Source organism: Alternaria ethzedia (genome assembly GCF_023757985.1).
Source record: "Alternaria ethzedia strain BMP 0044 chromosome Unknown scaffold_25, whole genome shotgun sequence".
NCBI classification, from domain to species: domain Eukaryota; kingdom Fungi; phylum Ascomycota; class Dothideomycetes; order Pleosporales; family Pleosporaceae; genus Alternaria; species Alternaria ethzedia.
The window spans coordinates 266,430-291,257 of record NW_026056218.1 but is presented as its reverse complement, the minus strand read 5'-3'; the positions used below and the strand labels follow the sequence as shown (position 1 = coordinate 291,257).

At 52.8% G+C, this 24,828-nt stretch overlaps 7 protein-coding genes across 7 annotated transcripts; 2 read left to right on the top strand and 5 right to left on the bottom strand.

The window, feature by feature from the left end:
• Window positions 1-62: 62 nt before the first annotated feature.
• J4E87_008271 (uncharacterized protein) lies at window positions 63-1,110 on the bottom strand (the record flags this gene model as incomplete). Its single annotated transcript, XM_049379862.1, has 2 exons — window positions 63-917; window positions 973-1,110. The coding sequence occupies 2 exons, from the start codon at window positions 1,108-1,110 to the stop codon at window positions 63-65; spliced, it is 993 nt and encodes a 330-aa protein (XP_049230429.1).
• Window positions 1,111-1,541: 431 nt separating this feature from the next.
• J4E87_008270 (uncharacterized protein) lies at window positions 1,542-2,754 on the top strand (the record flags this gene model as incomplete). The annotated part of the gene is made up of 2 exons (XM_049379861.1): window positions 1,542-1,765; window positions 1,836-2,754. 2 exons carry the CDS (start codon window positions 1,542-1,544, stop codon window positions 2,752-2,754), a joined length of 1,143 nt encoding a protein of 380 aa, XP_049230428.1.
• Window positions 2,755-3,065: 311 nt separating this feature from the next.
• J4E87_008269 (uncharacterized protein) lies at window positions 3,066-3,845 on the bottom strand (the record flags this gene model as incomplete). Its single annotated transcript, XM_049379860.1, has 1 exon — window positions 3,066-3,845. One exon carries the CDS (start codon window positions 3,843-3,845, stop codon window positions 3,066-3,068), a length of 780 nt encoding a protein of 259 aa, XP_049230427.1.
• Window positions 3,846-5,534: 1,689 nt separating this feature from the next.
• Window positions 5,535-6,400, bottom strand: J4E87_008268 (putative secondary metabolism biosynthetic enzyme; the record flags this gene model as incomplete). The annotated part of the gene is made up of 2 exons (XM_049379859.1): window positions 5,535-6,142; window positions 6,208-6,400. 2 exons carry the CDS (start codon window positions 6,398-6,400, stop codon window positions 5,535-5,537), a joined length of 801 nt encoding a protein of 266 aa, XP_049230426.1.
• Window positions 6,401-6,760: 360 nt separating this feature from the next.
• On the bottom strand, window positions 6,761-7,675 carry J4E87_008267 (uncharacterized protein; the record flags this gene model as incomplete). Its single annotated transcript, XM_049379858.1, has 1 exon — window positions 6,761-7,675. The coding sequence occupies one exon, from the start codon at window positions 7,673-7,675 to the stop codon at window positions 6,761-6,763; it is 915 nt and encodes a 304-aa protein (XP_049230425.1).
• Window positions 7,676-11,496: 3,821 nt separating this feature from the next.
• J4E87_008266 (uncharacterized protein) lies at window positions 11,497-13,497 on the top strand (the record flags this gene model as incomplete). The annotated part of the gene is made up of 4 exons (XM_049379857.1): window positions 11,497-11,632; window positions 11,688-12,048; window positions 12,104-12,473; window positions 12,538-13,497. 4 exons carry the CDS (start codon window positions 11,497-11,499, stop codon window positions 13,495-13,497), a joined length of 1,827 nt encoding a protein of 608 aa, XP_049230424.1.
• A 3,405-nt stretch (window positions 13,498-16,902) lies between these two features.
• Window positions 16,903-24,373, bottom strand: J4E87_008265 (uncharacterized protein; the record flags this gene model as incomplete). The annotated part of the gene is made up of 3 exons (XM_049379856.1): window positions 16,903-23,112; window positions 23,161-24,095; window positions 24,307-24,373. The coding sequence occupies 3 exons, from the start codon at window positions 24,371-24,373 to the stop codon at window positions 16,903-16,905; spliced, it is 7,212 nt and encodes a 2,403-aa protein (XP_049230423.1).
• Window positions 24,374-24,828: the final 455 nt, after the last annotated feature.

The window sequence follows — 24,828 nt, the reverse complement described above, 5'->3', positions numbered from 1 at the left end:
CATCGCTCGTACGTCTTGTGAGTTCGTCAGGTTTGCTCTGCGACCAGCATATCCGTTCATACTCACTCCTCGTCGTCCACCACTCTCTTCACAACCTTAACTCTCTTCACCTGACTAGTCGGCGCCATGACTCTTTGTCGCTGTGCTCCCAGCGACTTCCTCAACGCCGTCGTGAACTCCTCGTACATATCATCGTTAGACTTCGGCGCTTGAGACGAATAACGATGATAGCTATTACGGCTGTCGAAATGGTCTTCGCCGAGCTTGATGATGTCGACAACAGCGTCGACTTTGCCTTGCGCCATACCCACAGCTTCCATCCAGGGGAACGCATCGCGGTAAAGTTGGTCGGCGCCGTACTTGGAGGCGCGGTACCAGCCGATCTGGGAATCGATACGGAAGGCGGTGATGTTGGTCGCCCAGACGAGGGCAGCAAAGCAAGAGTGATTGTACGCTTTCATGGCGCGGCCGTGGAGCCAGCCTAGAATACGGAGCGTTTTGAGGCTTTTGGAGCGGTTGGGACCGAGATTGATCATGAAGTTGTACAACGCGAAGCTATCAGTGAAGATGAATTCGTTCTTGCCATATAGGATATCGACGCCTTCCTGGTGGATCTGCTTGCTCACGGCGAGAAGCGACGTGACGAGAGGCGCTGATTCTTCTTGAGCCCTCCGGATACCGTTGTTCATGCGCTGGGCATCAGACCAGCTGGATCCTTCGGAGAGCTCAGCTTGCAACTTGGCGGATATGCGTTCTACGTTGCGGCGCTTGTGCTTGAATACGCCGACGAGGTTGATGCCAGAGGGGTCGGTGAGCGTGTACTCGTAGATGATGTTTCTGATCTCGGCAGGGAGTTTGAGGAAAGGGAAGATCTTGCGCTTGGGAAGTGGGCGGGAACTTGTCGCGACTGCACGCTTCTGGAGTAGATTCGTTAGTCTCAGTGCTTGTAGTTCACGCAGAGGTGCATCGAACCTTTGCCTGTGGCATGTCAAAGTCCGACTCTGAGTCCGAGACGTCCAGTTCATCGAGGTGGTATGTAACCTGAGTCCTCTTGCGCTTGGAGTAACGTCCAGACGCAAAGGTTTCTGCTGTGGCGCTGATGTTGGTCATGGCGAATGGCTGGTAAGTCAATTGCGGATTGGGTAAATCTGAGAGGTATCGAGATGGATCACAACGCAGATGAGATTGAAACGACACGTTAGAACGCGTGTGCGCGACTTCTTTAATAGGACTTCGTCATGGAAGTCGCGTGGTCAGGTGTTGTTCGCTTCGGGACTAGTCTAGGCAGCGATGTCGCGATATCAGGGATTAGCAAGGCATCAATTCGACGGCGCAGTCGCTATCGGAGCCGTGAAGGATTATTCGACGAGCATTGACTGACATCTTCTACGTTCGTGGTCATTGCGATGCGCACAAAGCGCAGCGGCGCGCAGTTTGAGGAAGGAGAGCTCGAGATGGGTTGCGTCACTCTGGTCCTGCTTAGTCACTTAGCCCACTAACCGAAATGAGAGGCTGTCAGAAAAGTACACCATCCCCGCAACATGACTTCCATACAGTCTCTCACGTCTTTCAAGCTCGATCTGCCTCCTAGCTGTATCGAGTTCTTCCCGCTCAATCCGCAGTATGCGATAATCGGCACGTACAACCTCGAAAAGTCCGACGAGAAAGAATCCGCGGGGAGCGCTCCACACGATGGCAAAGTGAGCGCCAAAAATCAGCAGCGCAATGGCAGTCTGATATTGGTACGCGTTGATGGCGATATAGTGTACGTAGGATTATTTGCGGATTATCTGTATCTGTTGCGCTTGTCTAGGCGTAGTACTAACCCAAGACAGCCACATCATTCAGACGCTGTCGACTCCATCAGCTATCCTGGACATACATTTCTTGACGCATGTCACTAGCTCCAACTTTGGCGTTGCGACTTCGACAGGTGCGTTCGCGATCTACGAACTCCAGTCGTGGCAGCGCGACCCCAAGATCGCCCACATCAAGACTATCCAGTACTTCCCAGAAGATGTACTCATCACTGCGTTCACTTGGCATCCGGAGTCCTTCATGGTCGGTATGACGCTGTCGAACGGACAGGTATGTCTCGGTGTCATAGACACGGAAGACGAGTCCGATGCGCCTACAAAGATGGAAGTTGCATCGCATGATTTGGAAGCCTGGACCCTTGCGTTCTTACCGGATGGCTCAGGATTGTTGTCGGGTGGAGATGACAGCGCGCTTCGTTTTGCGGAGTTGTCGGACGGATCTGGAGGAAGCGTACCCTGGATGGATGGAAAGATACACGGCGCTGGTGTCACTGCTATTCTCCCCGTACATCTGGACAGCCAAGGTGGTCTGATCATTACTGGCAGCTACGATGATCATATCAGGCTTCTCCATGTACCCATCTCAGGACGTCGTCAGGTTCTTGCGGAAGCCAACCTTGGTGGTGGCGTATGGCGGTTGAAGCTGCTGGACCGAAATCCCAAGCTACCAGCGCACCACGGCGTGGAGAAATGGAGATCGGAGCCGCCGCCAGAGGCCATTCTGCTGCTTGTTAGCTGCATGCATGCTGGCACTAGGATCGTTAGGCTCACCAAGAGCGCTTCCAAGGATTGGCAGATTGAGGTACTGGCCAAGTTCGAGGAACATGAGAGCATGAACTACGGAAGTGACTCTCAACCAGATCTCAATAGTCAGGGTCAACGCACGTTCATATCTACGAGCTTCTATGATCGGCTGCTGTGTCTGTGGAGATACTAGTAGTCTGCTGCAGCTAGTTGAACTCCAAAGGATAAGTATACATATCAGACATCACATGTGAAGCAAGCTGATTACAATTGGCGATGAAGTGTTTGTATTTCCAGAATTAACATAAAAACAGTAAGAAAGAAACCCAAAATAGACACCAAAAAAGCACAATCCTCCGAAACGCCAGACATATGCCAGGAGGTCCTCGCTGCCAAAACTCAGGCCGGAACTCATGGCTTCGCGGGCATGAAGCCGGCAAACGGATCGAACGTCGTTGGGTCGAGACCGTCAGCAGCCATGTCGGCGTCAAACGCAGCGGTAGGCTACGGCTCGTACCATCCAGGAGCCATGTCGTCGGCAAACGGGCTGTTAGTCGGGGGTTCCGACGAAGGGGCAGACTTGTCGCTGCCAGAAAAAAAGTCGGGTCCAAAACTAGAACCAGACGACGGAAGAGAGGAGGGCTCCACTCCCGTGTCGTCCTCATACAACGGGATCTCCGCGAGTTGGTCGCCGCTCAGACCAACGAAGTCTTCAGCGGGGTTGCCGGGCTGCTCTTGAGGGGCGGGAAGAGGGGCAGGATGTGCCTGGACACTACCATCCGAGGCCATCGTGAAGTACTCTCGAGCCGGATCGAGAGAAGGCGACGCAACGCCTTCGAAAAACTTTCCGAAGGAATTCTCCGAAAGTCTGACCTCCTTAAGCTGGAGGAATCTCATCTCTTCAGTCAAACCTATATTGACCTCGTTGAAGCCAATATCCGCATCCATGACCGGGATGAACTCGGACTGATTCTGGCCATATTCAGACCAGTGGTTGTAGGGCCCTGCGTTCCCTTTCGGCCAAACGGGCAGCCAAACGTGGCCAAACGCCAAATCCTGCTTCTCGGCAGGAACTAACTCTTCCGTCCACGCCATGTTGTTGACGATGACCTTGACCATATCGCCGTTCCCGTTTCGGTGAAACCCAACAAGGCCATGGCTGGAGGGGGCTTGGCGGGACTGGAATTGGGCTTCGGCCTTCTGATTGGCCCTCTCCATGTCTGCTATGGCAGCCGCCCTGTCCTCGGCGCTTGCGCACTTGTTCTTGTCCCAGTAGCCGGGCATGCTGAATTGCTGTTAGGATTGTTTTGGGTTTATGAGTTCCTAGTTGTAGCTCACTTGAAGGTGGAAGGTAAAGTACTTGACTTTACTTTTGTGTTGGTGATGGTGGTAGTAGTAGTGGTAGTAGTAGTGTGTTGGTAGCAGAGGTGGTGATGGTGTTGTATGTCTTGAAGGTAAGTTCGAAGACAATCTTGATATCTAACTTGGTATGTGTAGAGTCAAGAGTCGGATATCTGCTAAAGAAAAGAAAGAGAAGGGAAGAGAGGAATGCGCTGCGTTTTATAAGAACGAAGGCGCAGCAGGACTCCACAACGGTTGTGAGTCTTCAGCAAGATATTATTAATGGGAAGAAAGAGATACTATGGAGCGACCAACATATGAGCACCAGAACCATGTCACGAACATGAACACTAGCAGCTGAGTCGCTGCTATGATTATGGGAGGACGGTCACCGATAGCAAAATCAGACGTAACCTTGGAAGAGGTGAGGGTATTGTCACTACAGAGTCATCTTTCGCGGCCAACTCTCCCGACACCAGTATGGATGCCTATGTTTCCACACATATTGGTCACAGGGACGACTGAAATGTCTTTGTGCGAAAGCAGCCACTGAATCTAAGCGACTGAGTCTTGCTCTTTCGCGGGATTCGAGCCGAACCGACACCATTATTCAGCGATTACAACGCGACAAAGTCACGTATCACGTTCAATCCATTCAAATCGCGCTCTCAGTATGCCCAAAGCTACCTTCAGCGCTCGAAGTCCAAGACAATGCACGCCACATCAACTCCCCATCATCCGTCACACAAACGCATATGCGAAATTCCAGAAGCCATTCACCCGAATACTGAGTACCAAAAGGCACATGACACGATCCAAGGACCAGATTACCATGACCAGACGAGAAGTAGCAATGCCCTCCTCTGCACTATGACTACGCAGTGAAACTCTGGAAAGCATAGGGCAGAGTGCACGGTCATCAATCTGAGATCCCATGGTTGCCATTTATGCAGTGGCGGTGCGATGAGTCTTGCGGAGCTTTTCGCCGGGCGTTGGAAGGTGCTAGGGTTGGAGTGGATGGAGATGGGAGTGTACATTTGAAATTGCGGGTGTGTGTTTGGTTGTGTGGGAAACCGCTTGGGCTGGAAGAGCAACGAGAGGAGTAAGCGGCTTTGGCTAGCTCGCAGTGCTGCCTGGCTTTCCTTTGCGCTGGGGGAAGGGATTGTGCTCTCTGTGGGGTATCAATAGCATCGCTGATAGCATATCGTCAGAGCGCTGTTTAACCATTTGCACAATCGGGTCTCTTGTTGCTGAGAGTCGAGTCGATGCCTGGCGGAACTTTGGTGAGTCGACTTGCTACCTCCTCATGCTATTGTGATGTAATGCATACAACGGCCTCGTACATTCTGCCCGGGCAGCCACGAAGCAAGAAATGCATGCATTTGTCACACAGAGTATAACGTCGTATGGTCAATGCAGAGTACAATGTTAATGCATGCTATGTCTTTCGCTTTGCCTACAGGATGATCCACCCCTCTAGATACCGATACCGACCGCCAACGCCGAAGAATGCGCCCACTGTAAAGCCAACCACGCCAAACGCTACGCTAAGATGCAGTAGATCAAAACTAAATGGGTATCGTAACAAATGACACGGAAGAACAGCAACAAGGAACAATGCCGCACATCTCATCACCTCCTAGTCGGTGGTGACAACAACCCGCTGCTAACCGACTCTCTCTTCAGATCTTCCTTCTCACCCAGCAGCGCCTTAACTCTCTCCACTCTTGTCACAGCCTTCTCCAAGCGATCCAGCCTGCCCATCTTCTCTCTGTCCCTGCGTTCTAAAGTCTCGACTCTTTCTTCCAGCTTAGCTCTTGCCCGTCGCTCTTCCGCAACCATCTCGTTGGCCTGACTAAACAATTGCACGCTCAGCTCTTCAATCTCGGAGTCTACAGTCTGGACACGTGCTTCCGCCTTGGCGCGTAGGGCACGCTCGCGCTCGAGCTCGTTGAGGAGGGTGTAGTCGACCGGTGGTGCGTGGGACGGGTCTTTCGGTGGTGGAGGCGGAGGCATGCCCCCTGTATTTGCCGGCGATGGGAAGCGGCTTGTAATGAATGAGAAGCGGGAAGCCTTTGTGGAGTTTGCGGTTGTGGGACGTGGGGGATCGGCGTCGACGGAGGGGCGTGAGGTTGCGGTGACGACTTCGGATTGTGAGGTTTGGGTTCGGGGCAGTTTAGGGGCGTTTTGCGTTGCTTGGAGGCTGCGGATTTGGTCTTCGTAGTCGGCGCATCTGTCGACTAGACGGTGTTAGGATGTATGGGCTCAGGTGTGATATGACGTCGGACGCATAATGGGGGCGTACCAGCTGCTGTAGCCTTCTCCTTCAGGCGCTCCATTTGCGCTTCGAGCTCCTCTATCCTCTGCCTCGCGTCTTGCAACTCGGCCATATCTATGCTACTGCCACAGGACGGACAGCTCGGGGTATGCGCCTCGTTTGGGGCGTGTTTCGACGGCACTGGAGGCGCTGGCGGCGATGCCTCGATGCTCGCTGCCATGACTGCGCCGGTGTTCTGGGTCTCGGCCTCGTAGTAGTAATGTTTCGTTATCGCCGGTGGCAGTCGTGCGTGGTTTGAAGAATAAAGGGAGATTGTGGGGTTTGGGTCGTGGTCGTGACCACGGAAACTTGCTGGGTTTCAGGTGATCGGCACCTGTCCTCGTCATGCAGGGATCACGCGCGTGCGGGCGCTATGTCCATATCTGGACTGACGTGTCCAACCCTATCTGACAGTGTCCACTTCGCGCGGATCACTTTGCTTTTGGTCTCGTTCAAGGGTCTCACGCAATACAGAAGAGGATGCAGCTGTAAGTTCTCAGGTCTTGTTACTATCTTGACTAAGGCTAGGCTAAGCTTCAGTCTACGCGAAAGCGGCCTTGTTCTGTTTGACCCAGTCCTCCAGCTTCGTCGGCTCCCGCTCCGTGTACTTTTTCACGTTCTCCACGGCGTCCTTGTAGATTTTGCCATAATCATCCTTCCCGGCGTCACTCTCCCGCATTCCCCGCGCCAGTGTGTCGAGTATAGGTTTAGGCATGTGCGCCAGCTTCTTGAACCACCTCTCCTCGTCAATCTCCTTGACTTTGATCTCTTTCCCCAATGCTTTGCCAATCACAGCCATACCCTCACGCTGGGTCAGAAGTTCAGGGCCACACAGATAGATCGACTGCCCCGCTTCTTTCTGGAATCGTGGCTCTGCGAGAAGTGTGCCGCACACAGTGCCGATATCTGAGGGAGCGAGGTAATCGAACCGCACGTTGGGGTAGAGGATCTCGACCTCGCCCTGCTTGATGTCTGCGGTGTACCAGAAAACGTTGCTACTGAAGTATGCGGGTCGGACGGCGGTGTATGAGACGCCAGTCTCTCGCAATGCGCTTTCAGCTGCGGAGTGGAGAGCGCCAATCATATCCGTCTTGTTGGCTTCTGAGTCCAGAGGATCTTCGACCTTGAAAGAAGACAAGAGGACAATGTAAGTTACACCGGCCTCCTTGAGCGCTTCGAAACTGCTTCGCATGCCGTCTTCGACCTCGTGTACGACGTATACGAAGGCTGTCTTGGCACCAGAGGTCTTGACCGCGGTCTTGATGGTCTCGGGTTTGGCCAGATCAGCTTGGACGCGGACAAAGCTGTCACTGTTTCCCTCTTCCTGGATGCCTTTCAATGGCTTCTTCGTGTCGCGCATGGCGAGGTACACCTTGGCACCACGCCTGTGTGCTTCATTGGCAGCGGCGCTGCCTACTGCTCCAGTCGGGCCGAAAACAAGAACGGGAGAAGTCATGGTAAATTGTTGAATATGGCTGGAGTACTCTGAGTTGATGTGAATGTATTGAAGGTATTGTTCCTTCTCTGTATGCGATATCGAGTTGCTTTATCTGATGTTCGCCAAAAGAAATCGCGGGTTGCCTCAAGTGCTCCTCGGCGTCCGCGGCACGCGCTAACGGCCTCTCGGTTTCTCGGTATACCAATGCTGTTCGGAACAAGGCTGCGTTACCACTTATGTCGTTACGTGCATATCTTAACACACACAAGGGTATGTTTAAGCGCTCTCCTCGCACCTCCTCGCTGTCCGATGTGGGCAAGAACACGACGGTCGGGACCCCGAGGTCGCCGTGGATGACGTCATGGATATCGACATCTCCTTCAATCGTGTGCTGCACTGCGCGATGTGAAGATCGTCCACACCGCAGCGTAACATCCACCTGGACCTGTCCTTCGAATTTCGGCCATAATCTTACTCCTTCGCGAGGTTACTCAAACTATTGCCATACTGCCACGGAACCCGCGCGCATTAGCGACAATTTTCCGATTACTCAACAATGGATACTCTTGAAACGCTACGAAGAGACAGCTAAGCCTAGGAGGCTCACTGAAGCTGACTATACATGTTGTGTACCCGATCTGGGACCTGCACGCTGCTCCTGTTCTCACTACGTATCTCATGTACGATCGTTCTCGTTATTTCGCGCTTTCTGGGCAGCTCTGAATCGCCCAGTATGCACTTCTCACTATCTCCATCATTGAGGTCGTCTCTTTGGAATCGCGAACGACCTCCCGTTGGTCGGCTGCCGACGGTAAGGGGTGGTTCGATGTTATATAGTGGTATGCCGTTGCTACCAGACCCCATCTTGGATCCCATTCCCAGAAAGGTCGACGAGAGAATGCGGCGGAAGAAGCTGTCGAATTGCTTTCGGAGTGCGGGTAGAGACGCGACAAGTATACCGACCGAGAGTTCCGATGCGGACCAGATGGCGAGGTTGACACCGTCCCATGTTGGATCGGCTGTTTTCATCAACGCGGAGAGCTCAACGGTCTTTGCAACTGAACAAGCGGTTGCACTAATGGCTGGCTCAGTTGATGTCAATGCAAATCCCGGAGGGTACTTACATAAGGCCAAGACAGAACACGATACGCAAACCCCATTGCGTACGCCTTGGTAGCTGGATGGTGGACAAGTAGATAATGGGTGCGACGACGTATATCACATCAGTGACACAGTTGGCAACTCCCTGTTTTGCCATCAGCTGGTTACACCAACAAAGTAAACATAGAGAGGACTGACCTGACTGTACGTGAGAGGCGAGCTGGTCTTTATGAAGCACTTCCCTTTGATGGACTTATTCCAATTTGCTTCAAAAGGTGTACTGCAAAAGCAACCCATGATGGGCAACAGCAGATTGAATGCAGTGACCATCAGGATCGAAGCCCACACTACCGCGAGGTACACTCTTGAGAATTTGAGGGCTAGAAGATAGCCACAAATCGAGTACTTTAGCGTTGCGACGGCAATAAGGTTCAGGATCTGTGTGATCCAGAGGTAGTAGCTGTACTTCGGCATATCGTAGGGCAGCCTGATGCTAGGATCCTGAATATGACGGCCCAGGCCATGCTGACATGTTTTGAAGCGGATACCCGATGTTGCGACGTTTAGCATCTGGGCCCAGACGAGTCAGCATAATCTTGCGTTCTTGACGTAGCTACTGGTCTGACGAACTGCTGCAATGATGAGAAGGTAATCGTGTAGTACAAGCTTCCGCTTAGCCCTGATACTATACACCAGTCGCCATATAAGTACTGCAGTACTCAATATGCACAAGATAGTCGAGGGAATTAGGAAGACGGGCGCGCGGTTTGGCCATTCCTGCTGCTCGGTTGGTGCCATTGTAGATGCCGATATTGCGTAGATGCAGTGCGAACCCGGAGGGAGGGAGAAGCGATATCAGTTGGCAACGTGCGCAAGATGGCACTCTTTATTCCAGCCGTTCGCCCATCTGAACCTATTGGGTACCCCAGGATCTCGGGAGGGCCGCTGGAACGCCCCGTTCATCTTATCGGCTGGGGATCTCTTCGGAATAGCTCACGCGAGCATGGCGTTTCATCATCTGCCATCAGTACCAGGGAACCCCAGCGTCTATTCCGCTCTCCGCTTCCAGCTTCTCCGCAGTCTCCAGTCTCGTGCCAAGATGTCGTAAGGACTATACTATTCATGCGCTTGTGCGGCATCACTAATTCCCTCTCGTCATCTATGCAGGAGGCTCAGGCTTTAGGTTGTGATGATGGGCATAAGACCTCTACACACAACAGACATGATGGTATCAGCATGCGCTCCAAGATATAGTAAGCCCCAGCATACTTGAAGTCAGTTGCTTGCTGCTAGCCAACCATCCAACCATCAGTCTTAATGCTGACTATGCCAACCCAACAATGCACGAGTCTGGATACGATCGTATTGGGACGCATGGATTGGTCTGGCATCTTGAAATCCTTCGAGGCGCACGTTGCAAATAAATGTGATAGCTATGCATGCTAAGAGCCACAGAACTGGGTATGAACCGTGCCCGTATGGCTGTCATCTCTTGGGCTTCGTCACTCCATCGGGTGTAAGCGAAAGCTGGAAAGGCCGCAAGATCGGTATGATAGCTCCAAGGGCTAGAAAGATCCGGTCGCAAAAGCGATTCCCACGAGGCTGTAGTGATGCAAACACGCCTTTTGTGTGTTGTATGGTGCTGTACGTGTTTCTTCCCTTCACGTTTGTAGTAGACCTTGAAGCGTGGTTCCACGCCACCTTGGCATGCTTCGGCCAACCAATACTTGTCATGTGCTCCAGGGTCAGAACACAGCCCTTGCCGTTCGTTGGATGCCTCGAGATCGTAGACTTCGCAAGCGTGCAAGCGAGGCTCGGGGCGTCGGCTGGTGAGCCAATTAAGGTCCCGCCGTCCCGTCCCATCCCGCGACGATGCTGACTGTCCAACAGGCGAAAGCGGATTCGTGACCTGCATCAACCAGTCGGTTAAGATTGCGTGCTGACAGCTGTTGGCATTTGATGAGGAAGGTGTTAGAGACCCCTCACATAAAGAGTGACTACGGGGCGTAATGGGTGAGAGAAGTTCTCGTAGAGCCGGCGGTCCACAACGGTGGACCCTTCCGACTTGGCGCAGCGGCGCCGCAATATGTGTAAACCACGACCCTGCTCCTGCTACTGGTATATTGGGAATCGCCACAATACTGCTTCCAACCTAATCACCCCAATGCTACGCGGAAGCCGGCAAAAGCGTAAAGACGTTACAAGAAGATTAATCTCACACGTTAAGGACCTGAAAAGGCAAACGAGAACCTATCGCGGTCAGCAAAATTTACTAGGATCGTCTGCACCCAAAGGTGTCCTCCAGTATCAGAGAATCAGATTTAGGCAAGGGAGCGGCGTTGGTGTGGGTGGTGACTTCCTGAATGCGGGACAATGCCGAGCCGTCTAGCCAAGATCGCCTAATCTCGGGGCCATGCTGTTTCTATCAATCTTCCATCTTGCGCCATGCAATTGCAAGGACCTGATATGCCGCCTGAATTCGAGACCCGTTGGCCAGATCTACTGCTCACTGCTAACTGTATCGGAGCTTTGTTGCCGACCTTAGCCACAACGGTGTACCGACTCGTGTATCCATACAACTCATGCACGCTCAGGTACCGCAAAAATGCTAAGAGCTAATATGGGGCTTTGTGGAGAGTTTAAGAGCTCAAGAGCTCCCCTTCTTCCTCTCCCGGCGTATTTCACCCTCGTCAAAGTGAATCTCTTCTTGTGGTATCGCCTCGAAGCAGCTCGCCAGGATGCTTTACCCTAGGAACTTAGCCGTCGTTGCTTTGCTGGGGCTGTCAGCCGCCCAGGAAACTTACGACTATGTTATTGTTGGAGGGGGTGTGACCGGTCTCGTCGTGGCCAATCGTCTGACCGAGGACAAGAATAGTGAGACTGACCAACCAATCTAGAGTTACACAAAGCTGACATGATGGTCGTACAGAATCCGTACTTGTCATTGAAGCTGGAAGAGCAGACGACAACCCAAACATCCGCATGCCTTATGGCGCCACATATGCCCTCAATACCTCTCTTCTGTGGACAGACTATGTGTGCCAGCCAGAACCATTCCTCGGGAATAAGACATGGAACACTCGTGTCGCGCGGATTCTCGGAGGCGGGTCTCTCGTCAACGGAATGATATATGATCGCGGATCAGCGGCAGACTACGATGCCTGGGAGGCGTTGGGCAACAAGGGTTGGGGATGGGAGGGGATCTATCCGTTTTTCAAAATGGGAACAGAGTACATCCCAGCTCCACAGGAGACTATTGATCAAGTCGGTATTACTTGGGACCCCGAGGCGTAAGTCAGCGAAATATTGCCCGTGTGAGCAACTTTTAACGTTGGTAACTTCCAGCTACGGAAAAGGTCCACTGAAGATCGGCGTCACAGACACAGTATACTCCGATATCACTGACTTTTTCGACGCCTTCCAAGGCACCGGTAATGCGCATGCCGCCCGCGATGGAAACAACGGCGAGGCATATGGTACCTCATGGTACCCCAATACCATGAACCCCAGGACTGGCGAAAGAACGCACGCCCGTAACTCGTACTATGATCCGATCATGAGCCGGTCGAACTTGAAGGTCATACTGGAGTCTCTCGCGACTGAACTCGTGTTCGACGGAAATAAAACCCTTACGGCGAAGGGCGTAAAGATCACCGACAAGAAGACTGGCTCGACAAAGACCTACTATGCGAAGCAAGAGGTCATCTTAGCTGCGGTAAGTAGAACGTCAAGCTGCCTGCAGAGTTGCGCAAATACTGACTTGACATTTTCGCTTCCAGGGTGCCGTAAACACACCAAAGCTTCTCCAGAACAGCGGCATCGGACCAAAAGCCGCACTCGAGGCTGCTGGTATCACCGTAAAGCTCGAAAATGACGGCGTGGGTTCGAATTTCCAAGACCATCCGTATACTGGCGTTGGGTGGAATGTCACCGGTGGCAGCACCCCGAACGGGTTTTCCTTGACCACAGACCCGGCGTATAATGCTTCGGCGTGGGAAGAGTACCGTGCCAACAAGACCGGACCGCTGACTCAGGCTCGTGGCAACAGTCTAGCCATGATGCCACTTCCGGTAGTGGATCCCGATAACTACGACAGTATTGCGGAACGGGTGCTTGCCCAGGAGAATGACGCACATTTGCCATCGATCTACAAGAACAATGCGAAGCTGCTTAAGGGTGTCGCAGCACAGCGCAAAGTTCTCGCCGACATCTTCCAAAACGAAAAGGCCGCTGTAGTAGAGTACCCTGTCCCATCCTCAGGTGGCTACATGCTCGTCGGCTTGGAGAAGCCGGTTTCTCGTGGCACCATCATGATCAACGCAACCAACCCTCAAGGACCACCACAAATCTTCTACAATGCGCTCAGCAATCCCATTGACAAAGCAGTTCTTGCTGCATGCGTCCGTTATATCCGTAAGGTCTGGGCGGGCCCTGAATTGGCGAAGTACACCCCGGTCGAGACGACGCCGGGAGACCAGTACACGACTGATGACGAGATCATCAATAAGATGATTGAGCAGGGAAGCATTTGGCCGACGCTTTCGCATCCATCCGGCAGTTGTGCTATGTTACCTGAGGATATGGGGGGTTGTGTGTCCGATGAGCTTCTCTTCTATGGCGTCGAGAAACTGTCCATCGTCGATGCCTCCATCCTCCCACTTATTCCCTCCCAGCACATCCAGTCCACCATGTATGCTGTCGGCGAGAAGGCTGCCAGCATCATCAAGAGCCGTGGCTGATGCGAAGCGCAAGCTGTTCATGTAAATAGTCTGTAGTCTAATAGACGAGCGCGCGCATGATCTATGATTGGGCTTACTAGTTTGAGTGTGAGGTTGACGCTACGTACTTGTTCCAAGCAAGCAGGAGTACCTCTAACAAATTATGCACACTAACCGTGATCGATGTGTTTCTCGATAGATGTATGGAGTGTATTACGATGCAATCAACGGTAATGAGAATTGGGAGGTTAGGTGAGTAGAAAGAAGGTTGGCGCCCCTGGACGCGTCACGCAACAGACGCTAGTTTAGCGTGAACTATATATGACTATGACGACGCGATGCGCTTCCTCACTACACGGAGGGGAAGATACGGATTCAATTGTTACTTTATCTGTAAAAGCTTGCCCGAAGGCCATCTCGATATGATCCTTGATCTCTCCACACGCGGACATTGGTGTGGCCAGTAGACATCTCCCATACGTTCGCAGTCCGAAGCTGACTCGCTGCAATCGTTGCTGGAGTATTCATCATCGCAAGTCGCTGGGCTAGCATCTGGCAGCTCAGTAAGGCGCCCAGCCTTTCTGCATATAAGTTTACTTCATATCCGAGGTATGCCAGAACAATGTCACCGGCTCTCTTCGTTGGCTCGCGACTTCTTCGTGGTCATATGGGCAGTTGGACATGACTTTGATGTAACAAATGGCCTCCACGTCCGTCACCATGTAGGTCTTTGTCGTCGTTTCTCCGCTATAAGTCCCAGTCTTCTTTGGAAGCATCGCGTCCTCGACCCGCCTCGGCGTTCGGGTGCACGTGGTAGCGGTGGTTAATGTTGCACGATCTTCTCCATGCTGAGTTCATGCCAGGTATACCGAAGCAAAAAGGTTGCGCAAGGCATTCGCGGCAGGCAAAGCGCACAACATTAGGCGATCTAGTGGTGCGTTGTCTGTTCCACTTCTGCTTTCTGCACCAGGGTGTGGCCTCCACTATCATATATATAAGCAATTCCTATTCTTATTCTTCGAATATATATTCTTTGATCAATCTCTCCGTTCACACATTTGAGGCCGCGTTGATCTTGGTCCATCCATGAGCGCTTTGGTACACGAAGGCCTGAGCCATACCGCGATATCCTCCAGACTGGTATGAATGATCTCCAGAGTGACCAAGTCGAAACTCCAGCGCGACTGGATCATTGGGCTGTATATAGATGAAGTTTCCGTATGTGCAACTGCAAAAGCTCGGCTTCGGACACAGTAGTCCATACGTCTGCCATCGAAGACCTCTGGCAATGGTTCCGTGGGTTCCAGCTTTCTCTTTCTGTCATGCTTCCGGACCGGGGATGACATCGAAGCAGGGGTCTGCTCGTGTATATAAGTAATTCCTGCTCTTTTCTTCGAGATGTACGAAGGGCTGCACAGAATCTAAGCAGATGTGCATGTGAGGCTTTGCGAGGACACCCACCGCCACACTGTTACAATGGTGATGAAGAAAACTGCCCAAGCCAGAATCAGCCTAAACAAAATTATATATCGTTTGATCCGCTTCTCCGTTTATAGACTGAGCATCGCGTTGACGGAGGCATGCGCTCTCCGCACAACAAGCTTATTAAGACATATATAGATGAAGTGTTCGTATGTATAATCACCATCGGAATCCGTAGTAGACGCACGAAATCTCGACCGCGGATAGCGTTGTCCTTGGGCTTGCCATTGAACCGTTCGAGCCATGTTGTCGATTTATGAATACCAGCGTCTCCTGAAGTTGCAACAAGAGCGTACTTCATGTCTTCTCCTTTCGGTAGGTAGACGACCGATGGTATGCCGCTTTGGTATGGCCTGCCGGAATTTGCAGCTTGGGGCGGATGGACAAGGGAAGTGACCGATAGAAGTTCATGCTACGAGAGAGGTCCTGGTGATATTTTTCATCACCTAGTCACCGGAGTCATCCTTCTCAGCAGGAGCTGTCGTCAGCCACCGTTCGCCTGAACCACGACCAATCCCCAGTCTGAGCGAAGGGCGTATTATTTTCTTTGTCACTCGTTATCGGCAGCTGGGTCATGATCTTCTTCTGTCGAACGCGACCAGAAGTCCCATGACAAGGTAGCTGGCTTTGATGCAATCATTGCATCTTCCCAGGTCTCTCTGTATCCATGCGCAGTACGTATATATAGCGAGGAGTCGACTCGCAAAGGCGACAACAACTTGATCGTGAACATCCAGGCTCAGCCAAAGCTCCACATGGCTGCAAAGGTGTAGGTATATATCTACTACCGGTTAGCAACATCTTACTCAAAACCCAATAAAACTTACAATATGTAGCTGTAACCAGGGAGCGAGCACGTAAGGTTCTTCTGGTTTTGGTCATATACGAGATCGTTGCCACCTGTCTCGCACGTTCGCCATGGACGGTTTAGGAGCGGAAAGAAAAGGTCGTGGTCATGCGGCAATGCAAAACAGACAGTCCACCGAAATGCATATTGGGCATTCGGTCTTCCGCTCCACCCCCACCTGGTGAGAAAGTCCTTCAGTGTACTCGCGTCGTTGAGTTGACCAGCCGACCATCTCTTGTAGATAACGGGACGGTGTCGCTCGACATGGTCTGAAGAAGTGCGAGTCGACTTAGCAGTCGTTCTTCATCCTAAGAGTAGTGAGTACGGTGCCAAAGTCTCGTTAGATGAGAGAAGTTTGCATACCAGAGAGGAGGTTCGCAATGCACGAGATCCTACGGTGGAATGACACCGGTCTGCTATATATCGATGCATACGTTGATCAAAACTGCGCAGCATCCCAGGACTGAGAGGGGGATGATGACGCAACACATTGCATATGGGTGTGTATATATTTGAGGAGTGAGATGGACTCAAGTATATACGAAGATGAAAGCGTTCGCTCTTGCTGGGCTTACGGATGAACGCCCAACAGGAACGGACGTCTTGAGTTAGAGAACGAAAGGCAACATGGAGACGGTTGAATAGTATTTAACTCTAGCTTGATGACTATGCGGTGTTCTCCGAGGCGGTGATGGTGTTTGTCTCTTCGATCGCGCGTTGAAGTTTGCACGCGCGGGTAAGTGCGATGGCGGCTGCAGCCGCAACCCTCCTCACCATCGAAGCACCTGCCCGCCGAAGGCCAGGAACATTGCATGACCAGCCATCAAACATTTCGCGCTGCGCATCGTCACAGTGCACATTTGGAAAACATATTTGCGAAGACTTATTGCTACTACCGCATCGCGCATTACTCATACGTTTCCGACTGTTGTACAGAATCTTTGGCATTGACGCCTCTCTTCTCAGATCGTGGTATCATCCCACAGTACGCGCCTCGCTATGCATGTAAAAAGGACAAACTTTTGGAAAAAACAACTTCACCGCCCACCCACACCGCCTCATGTGCATCATTCACCACCCGTACCGTACGTACATGTTCAATACATGTCGTCATCAATCTCTCCTTCAGCGTCGATGTCCTCCTCTCCTTCGGCGTCCACGTCAGCATCCACCATCTCCACGTCCTCACTTGGCATGTTGATTGCCGCGGGAGTGTGTGTGCCGCTTGCCGCCGGGTCTGCAACGGGCTCTTGCCCAATTTGTGGGGTCGCAGAGCGGGAAGCGGGTCTAGGATCCGATCCGTTCTCTTCTGCAAGAGACTTTTCAGAGTTCAGGGCGCGGTGCATGATCCGGTACTGTTGTTTCGGGTTCTTGAGGATCTCGCGACTAGTACTCGTCTCCAGAGGGCCGATATCTTGAACACTCGCAGCGCTTTCTTCATCAACAGGAGTCGCGTCAGTGCCTACGGCCTTACGTGCCTGTAGTGTCGAGAGCCTCAAGTTGTAATCGACGCGCCATCGCTGCTTCTCGTGGTTCTTCGCCTTGCGCTTGACGTGCTCGCCAAACCAGTCGCCTTCCGTGTCGCGCAGATGGTCGCCAAATGCAGCCCAGAAACCTGGCAGGGTAATGTAGCCGCCACCAATCGTCTTCTTGACTGCATTGACGGACTGGAGCCAGTCTAGAACATGTTCAACCTCGAAGAGCTCGGTAGTATGTTCAGGACAATGAGAGTGGATGTCGGTAGCAGTCGCACCAGCCAAGAAAATCAAAGGCTGTAGCACCAAGTTCAAGACCCGGTACCACCACGGCCACGTCACGGATTGGCCGTCGATACTGCTCCAAATGGGTAGTAGCGCGCCAGAATCGTTTTTGCCAGGCAGAGGCGGCTCGGGCAAGTCTGACCAAACTGTGGGTTCGGCATCATTCATGGGTGACGGTGGTGTCGTCAACGGCTGTAGTGGGTTGCCGAACTTATAGCTTGCTGTCGGTACAACGTGGATATCCCAGAACAACCGAGCACGGTCAATCGCGCGGTGGTTATAACCGCCTTCGCAGAAACCCCACTTGGACAGTTTCGGAAGTGCGGCGTCGAAGTCGCTGTTGACTGGTGGTAGCTGAGGTACAAGCTTGACGATACCCTCGTTCACCATAGTCATAATAGCCGCAAAGGCACCGTCGTCTTCGCAACGCGACATGTTGTAGAACCCTGCATCCTCGTCGGCAAACGCAGCATCCATCTTTTTCTTAATTGCCACGGCGTTCATGAAGTCGTCGAGCTGGAACAGGCGTGTATACTTCTTCGCTAGAGCTTGCGTAAAGTTGTAGTTACGGCCGGGCAAGAGACGCTTGAGCTTGCGCATCCTGATATGCTGCTTGTCCACGAGATCGCCTACGACGTTGACAAGTACAGTCTCGCCGAGATCCTTGAACTTTTCGTGAGCCAAGTTTGCGTTGTAGAGTGCTTGTGGGGTAGCCGTGTTTGCACGAATCCATGACCGTGCCTTGAGAAGCTTGTCGTCGGAGGACCAGGTTGCCTTTCGCGATCGATGGAGAGGAGCGGTGAAAGACTGTTGCAGTTGAAGCATTGTCCTCGTCCGATCTGCAGTTGCAGCTTTGTACCACAATACCCGATCCATGATCTCGTAGTTTGACTCATCGACATCAAACTGCTGCAGTGCTTGCCTCAAGACGGGAAGAGGAAGATCGGGATAGGCACACTTCCGCATAGCCCATTGTATGAGGCCTGCCCAGTCGTGCGTCTCGGGATCCTCGATAGAAGCAACTTTGCCGGTCTCATACGCTTCCAAGTAAAGTGACTGGAATGTTGTGGTGAGCTCACGGATTTGCTCAGCCATGTGCGTCTGCATCCAGTTCCAAAGCTTCTTGGCCTTGGCCATGTCGAAGAACCTGTCGCCAGTATGTATGTTCTTGAAAAGGCACCAATCAATTTGCTGGTCATTCCCAGATAGCGAAGACACCACAATGAAGGTGTAGAAAAGCTTCTTGAAGTCGTCCAGCGTGTCAGCAGCCTGAGCATACTGACGTTCCTCTTTAAACCTGTTAAGACGTGTCCTCTTGCGCTCGCGCCATGTCTGCACTGCTCTTCCAGGTCTCGGTGCACGCTGAGGAGGTTGGTAGATCGGATCGTTCGGATCACCTGTCAGACCAGTAAGGCGTTCCAGCAGAGTGGGAGTAGGGCCTGGCCTGCCTCGCTGCCGTCCACCAAAGTTCCTCATCCTTGGCTTCTTCGCGTTGGACGGCACAGCGTGGTCGTTGTCTTCAGGCTCATCTTCGCCCTCCGATCCTGACCGCGCTTCATCGTCCGTGCTGGAGTGGACGGTGGTTGCTGCATCTTGTGCAGATGTAGATGTTGCTAGAGAGATCCGAACCCTCTTCCTCGAGGACTGGTCGCGCGGAGCTGCAATCCGGACACGCTTCTTGCTCTTCTTCACATTAGCAGGTCCGTCTGTAGCCTGCTCACTAGAAGCCAAAGAAGCAACCTTGTCGGCTTCAGTGGAATCAGGTTCGTCCGCTGCCACCCCTCCAGTAGAATCCTCCACGACGGGCTGTTCCACGGGTGGTAGGTCGCGCTCACTGACAGCGTTGTTGGGCGCCTGTTGCGTGACCAGATCAGGCATTTCCTCATCGCTCTCATCGTCTTCAGGCGGCTCCTCATCAGACTGGTGCTCACGTTCCGGAACCGGTGCAACGATGGGACGCGTCCAAATGAGCGTTATCGGCCCGGACTTCGCGGCCGTGGCAGCAGCAACTTCATCATCTGCCATATCGTCGGAGTCTTCGTCGAAAGCTCCCATGTTGGCGGTATACAAAGGAGCCCGACGCAACTTCTTGCTCTTGTCGTTCAAACTAGCCAGTCGTGCCCGCTTCGTGCGCGGTGCACCGCTGCCGTCCGCGAGCTGTTTAGAAGATGCTTGTTCTACTTGAGCGTTCTGAGCCTTGCGGGCTTTGGCTTCTAGCCTCTTCTGCTTCGACCACACGCTGCGCTTTCGAAGCTTGGCTTCAGTAATCTGCCTCTCGAGTTCAGGATTCAATTGGTTGAGGATAATGCTCTCGTCCTTGGGAGCGGGCTCAATCGGTTGGTGCGACACGACCTCGCCAATCAGATCACGAATCTCCTTTGGGTAATACAGGAGTGATTTCTCTGACCTACGGGCATTGTAATCTTTGACTTGGGAATATTGAGCCATGTTATGCGCCAACTTGAGGACTTCCGGGCTCCTTTCGTTCAGATGTGCCCATGTATACATCCTGCGAACGGCAGTCCCTGGCATGTTCTGGTGTTGCGAGGCAAAATTCCAATGTTTCAATCCGAACTTCGGGTCTACAGACATGTTCCTGAGCGTCTCGGTGATGGTGCTAGGAGAAGGCTTCGGGATGTTCGGGTGCCGCTCTTCCCAAAGCGTGAGAAACGGTCGTGGCATTTCACCGCCGCCTGGAAAAACACCGCCGCACATCTTGATGATCTCGAGAATGAGGTTCTGCCTCAACGTGCGTTGGGTTCCTGCAATGCCACCACGTTGTGCTTTCCTTGGTTTGGTGCCCGGGATAGTCGGTACTGGGGTCTCGACGATAGCGCTGTGAACCGCATTAGGCGGAGGAGCACCAGAATTGGCCTCGGGAACGGGAGCTGGCGACGACTGGGCTACCGGACTTGGGCTGGCGGCATAAGGGCTCTGATACGGTGTCATACGGGCGCGCTCGGTTGCATTGATGGCGGCCCAGCCGCCCACCATACGAGGTGTTGGTACGACTGTCTGGGGCAGTTGTTTCTGTGTCGGCTTGAGAGAAACATCACTAGACTCTTCAATATTGGCGGAGGCTGCAGTTATAGCGGGGACAACGTCGTCGCTTCTAGTGACCATTGCGTCTGGTACAGACGATGTCGCTTCTTCTTTGTTGACCTCATTGCTATCTTGTGACGGCTCGCTATCAGGTGGGACTGACTGTCTAGCAGAGATGAATGACTCCTCGTGGATCAGAACATCCTTTTGCGTCTGCATCCCGATCGGTGACTGCAGTTGCATTGGAGAAGGTGACCGTGTTTGAGCCGGGGTCAAGTTATGTGGGATGGTTTCCAGATGAGCGAGTGGCGCCTCAATATGCGGATCTGGTACAGTTTCGGCCAAAGTGCCTTGTCGTGGTTGAGTCGTTGCTCCATGTTGCTGGGTAACATTGCTCTGCACAGACTGGGGTGTTTGAAAACGTTCAGCTTGAACTGCGCCTTGCTCCTGCTCCGATTCTGTTATAAACCAGTCGAGATCGGCTAGACGCGGTAGCTTGAAGGTGGCCATCAAGGCCTTGCGTGGTCGACCTCGCGCAACCTTCTGCTTCATATGAGGGTTGAGAAATAGGCCTGGGGAGCATCGCTTGTCGTATTGATCAACCACACCCCGTGCTCGAGCGTCCAGTTTGGAGGCGTCGAGCGGAACGTATGTTTTCGTCAAAGGCCGGGCGATGTGTACTGTAGTTGACTGGCCCGAATGATCATCAGGACGGACAGGGGAAGCTGCGTTTCTGGACGGACTTCCAACATCAGTGGGCGAGGGCGACATCGATGCCACAGTCCTGGATTCTGACCTCTGTGAAACTGTAGTTTTGGTGAGGCGTCTCTTCGACGTTCTTGGGGTAGCGACCACGTCCTTCGCCTTCCGCTTTCCGGTAACGGGCTCGGGCGAGACATGACCAGTCCCCGGCTCCGTGAGAGTAGGTCCAGGCACATAGTCAGCCTCGGGGTTCTCCATAGAGACATCGATATCTTTGCCCCTGCAGGGTGAGGCTTGCTTTTTGGTGGATCCTGCGCCCTCTTCCTTCTTTCTCCTCGCCCTGTCCTTCATCTCGGCGTCCCAAATAGCAATGATGTTCGAGTTTTCCAAAGGAATGCCGTCTTTGCGCTCCTGGCGTAGACCATCAATGATTTCGTCTGGTATCCGACCCTGACACGACCAACCCATAGCTATCCTTTGCTTGTTGCTGAGGACTGTAGGCTCGGTTGCCGACTTCGTCGCCCGTTTCTTCACCTTCTTCACCACCACAGGCAAACCGCGTTCCTCTCGAATTTGGTTCTCCAGGTCCATTGGCATGCGCCCTTTTGGTGCTATACCCTTCGCTATCCGCTCTTCTGCTGTCATTAACGGCTGAGCTAGTGGACGTTTTGCCGAACCGTGCTCAATGCTGTCAGGTATTGCTGACGGATCACCGGTCTTTTCGCGATGAGCAAGAATTTGGTTTTGAACATGTCTGCTCAAGCGAGCATGGCGATGCAGTCCTAGCTTGGTCTTCTGCTCGGGAGTAAGCGAGATGGTTGAAGGCGTCTTAGAAGCTTTAGCAGCCTTTTGCACCCTGGCGGGCTTGACTTTGACGGCTTTCTGTTTCTTGGACCGACCTGCTGTATCCGATGTTGTAGGTTTCAGCATTGAACTTGAGTGCTTCTGATAACCGATCTGCTCTGCGACACCGTTATCCCAACGTGGACCGTTCTTGCGCGGTTTCACAATGGCCAGACCAGCTTCAGATAGTGTTGCTGCACCAGTCTTTCGAACTAAGTCTTTCGCGCTGACGGTTGGAAAGCCCCACGCGTCGAGTGACACCTCGCTCGCAAAGCTCTTCGCAGATTTTCCTGGCACCGAAACACCTTCCCAGACAGCGATCTCGTCATCGACGGCTTTCTGGAAATTCTCGTACGTGCGATAGAGGTAGTGAACGAACTTCTTGGCTTTGGTATTACCAGCATCTCGTATGACAGCCAAATGCCGCAGATGGAAAGGCTGTGTCTTCTCCCAGTCATTGGTCACACGGGTGAAATACGATTCAATGGGCCGTCTCCAAAAGGGCCCGACAATCCGGTTGCGTAGAACCTCAGCGTCCCAACCCTGCGCACCAGCCAGTGCAGCAGCATTGAAGATCATGTTCGGAAGAAAGCGGTCAGGCGTCCATTGCGGGGGAATGCTGACAGCTTGATCAGGAGCAGGCTGAGCATTAGCTCGGTCGCTGACATTGGCATCTGGATCGTCTGGCATGTCGTCATTGAGATCGTTCAACAACGAGTCGCCATCGACATCCTCATCGCGTAGCTCGCCCTTCGCATCCGTCGTGATAGGAGCTGTTCGACGGAAGCCAAGGTTCCTGACGTCTTCGTCCTGTGGCGCGCGCATGACCTGAATGCATGTGATCCAAGCGTCGGCAGACTTCTTCTTACGAACTCTACGTCGCTTGATCATTCCTGTTTGATCCAGTCGGATAATTGCACCCTGGGTGGCGCGCTTGTTCCAGGATGACATTGGGACACCCTAGTGATGTTAGAAGGCGACACATGATTATAAAGGCCGTACACTTACCAGCTTCTCCCTAATAGATCGCGTGGGAACGATGCCACCTTGGCCAACTTTGTTGTACAGGAGTTGAGCAAAGTTCCGGACCACAAACGTACCGTCCTCCTGATACACGTCTTCAACGGCACTAGACTCGATGAAGGTGTTCTGAGAGACGAATTTGTTGTGTATACAGAGGCTGGTGCGCATCTTGTTGGATTGTACAGAAATCTTGCTGATGTAGTTCTTGCGAGCTAACTCATCCGTCCTATGCGGAACAGACCTCTTATCCTGGCCACTGACGTTGATCAGTTCGGGCTGTGTGATGCCTGCCGATCCGCGGGCAGCAATGAGAGAGAGCAAGACAAATTCCATGGCGGGGACCTTCTTCAAGTCGATACCGTGGCCTGTCAACGCCTGCCATACCCTGCTCTGACTCGCATACAAACGAGGGGCAGTGATGTCAGGGCTGGGATCGTCGAAGACTGCTGTGGTACGATGCGGTCCATCTGGCAGGTTACGTCGCGGTCGTGACAATTTTGGATGGGTGGGAGTTCCGGGCGACCGAGTGGAGAGGTCTTGCGGGTCATGTTGATCTCCGAGGATGTGTTGGCGCAGAGAGTCCCGCAAAGCAAAGAGAGATTTGGAAGGCTGCTCTACTGCTTTGATGGGATGATCGGAAGTTTGAAGTGAACCTGTCGCGGGTGTCTCGCCGATGGTACCAGTCTCGTGTAGCTCGGCCGCCTCGAACTCTGAGAGAGTGTATTGACGAACTTCCTGTTGGTAGACTATGCGGATATCAGGATGATCAGTGAGCCATTGCCACAGACGCTCATAGAACGTGCGGCCAAGTCCAGCCGAAGGAAGACGGCTGTCACCATCATCAGACTTGGGTCCGCCGTTATCGACGCCTTGTTTGTAGAAAGTCTCAACGAAGTGACGGAAGTCGGCGCTAGTAGCACCTATGACATGTCAGTAAATGAGACGATGGAGTGAATGACAAAAAGGATGAAGCAAAGGGAAACTAGCGATCAATGTGAAGCGAACGCGACACTCCCCCTTCCAAACAGTCTGGCGTTGTAGCTCATGGAGGAATAGAGGTATCGAGTCACTCAGACGAAGGCCAGTGCGCGAACGGAAGTAACGACTACACGCGCAACGAGTCATGCATACCTTGAATGCCGCGAAGTGCAATTTCTGACAGCAGAAATTCCAACAGCTTGTCAAAACCTGACGCCATGTTGCTACCACCCGCCCCCTTTCAACTCCGGCAGTGTGATTGAGATTTCGATGACACGCGCTTAATGCATGTCAAAAGTGGCGATGCGGCGATTCGAACGCGCACTGCGGGAAGATACTGGGTGAGATCGCGCTGTGAGTGGCTGCCGCTGTTGTGGATCACTTCTGGGCGCAATAGTCGGTGTGTCGAGAATACCAAAAATTCCCGGCGGGCGCTTGGAGTAGTATGCAGAAGTTGTCGATGTCGAGTTTCGAACGCGTGCAAAAGTTGTCGAATCGGTAGATACTTTGGCAGCGTTTAGGTGGGGTTGGGAGCTGCAGAAAAGTGACTAAGAGAGGAAGAAACCTGCCCCGCGTCGCGCCTTGGCGGCTTGGTCCGCGCTCGCGCTAATCGAATAGGCAGGCACGCAGGCGAGTGCACTCACTTATCTGATAGTCGCCATCCCGTCGTCCAGA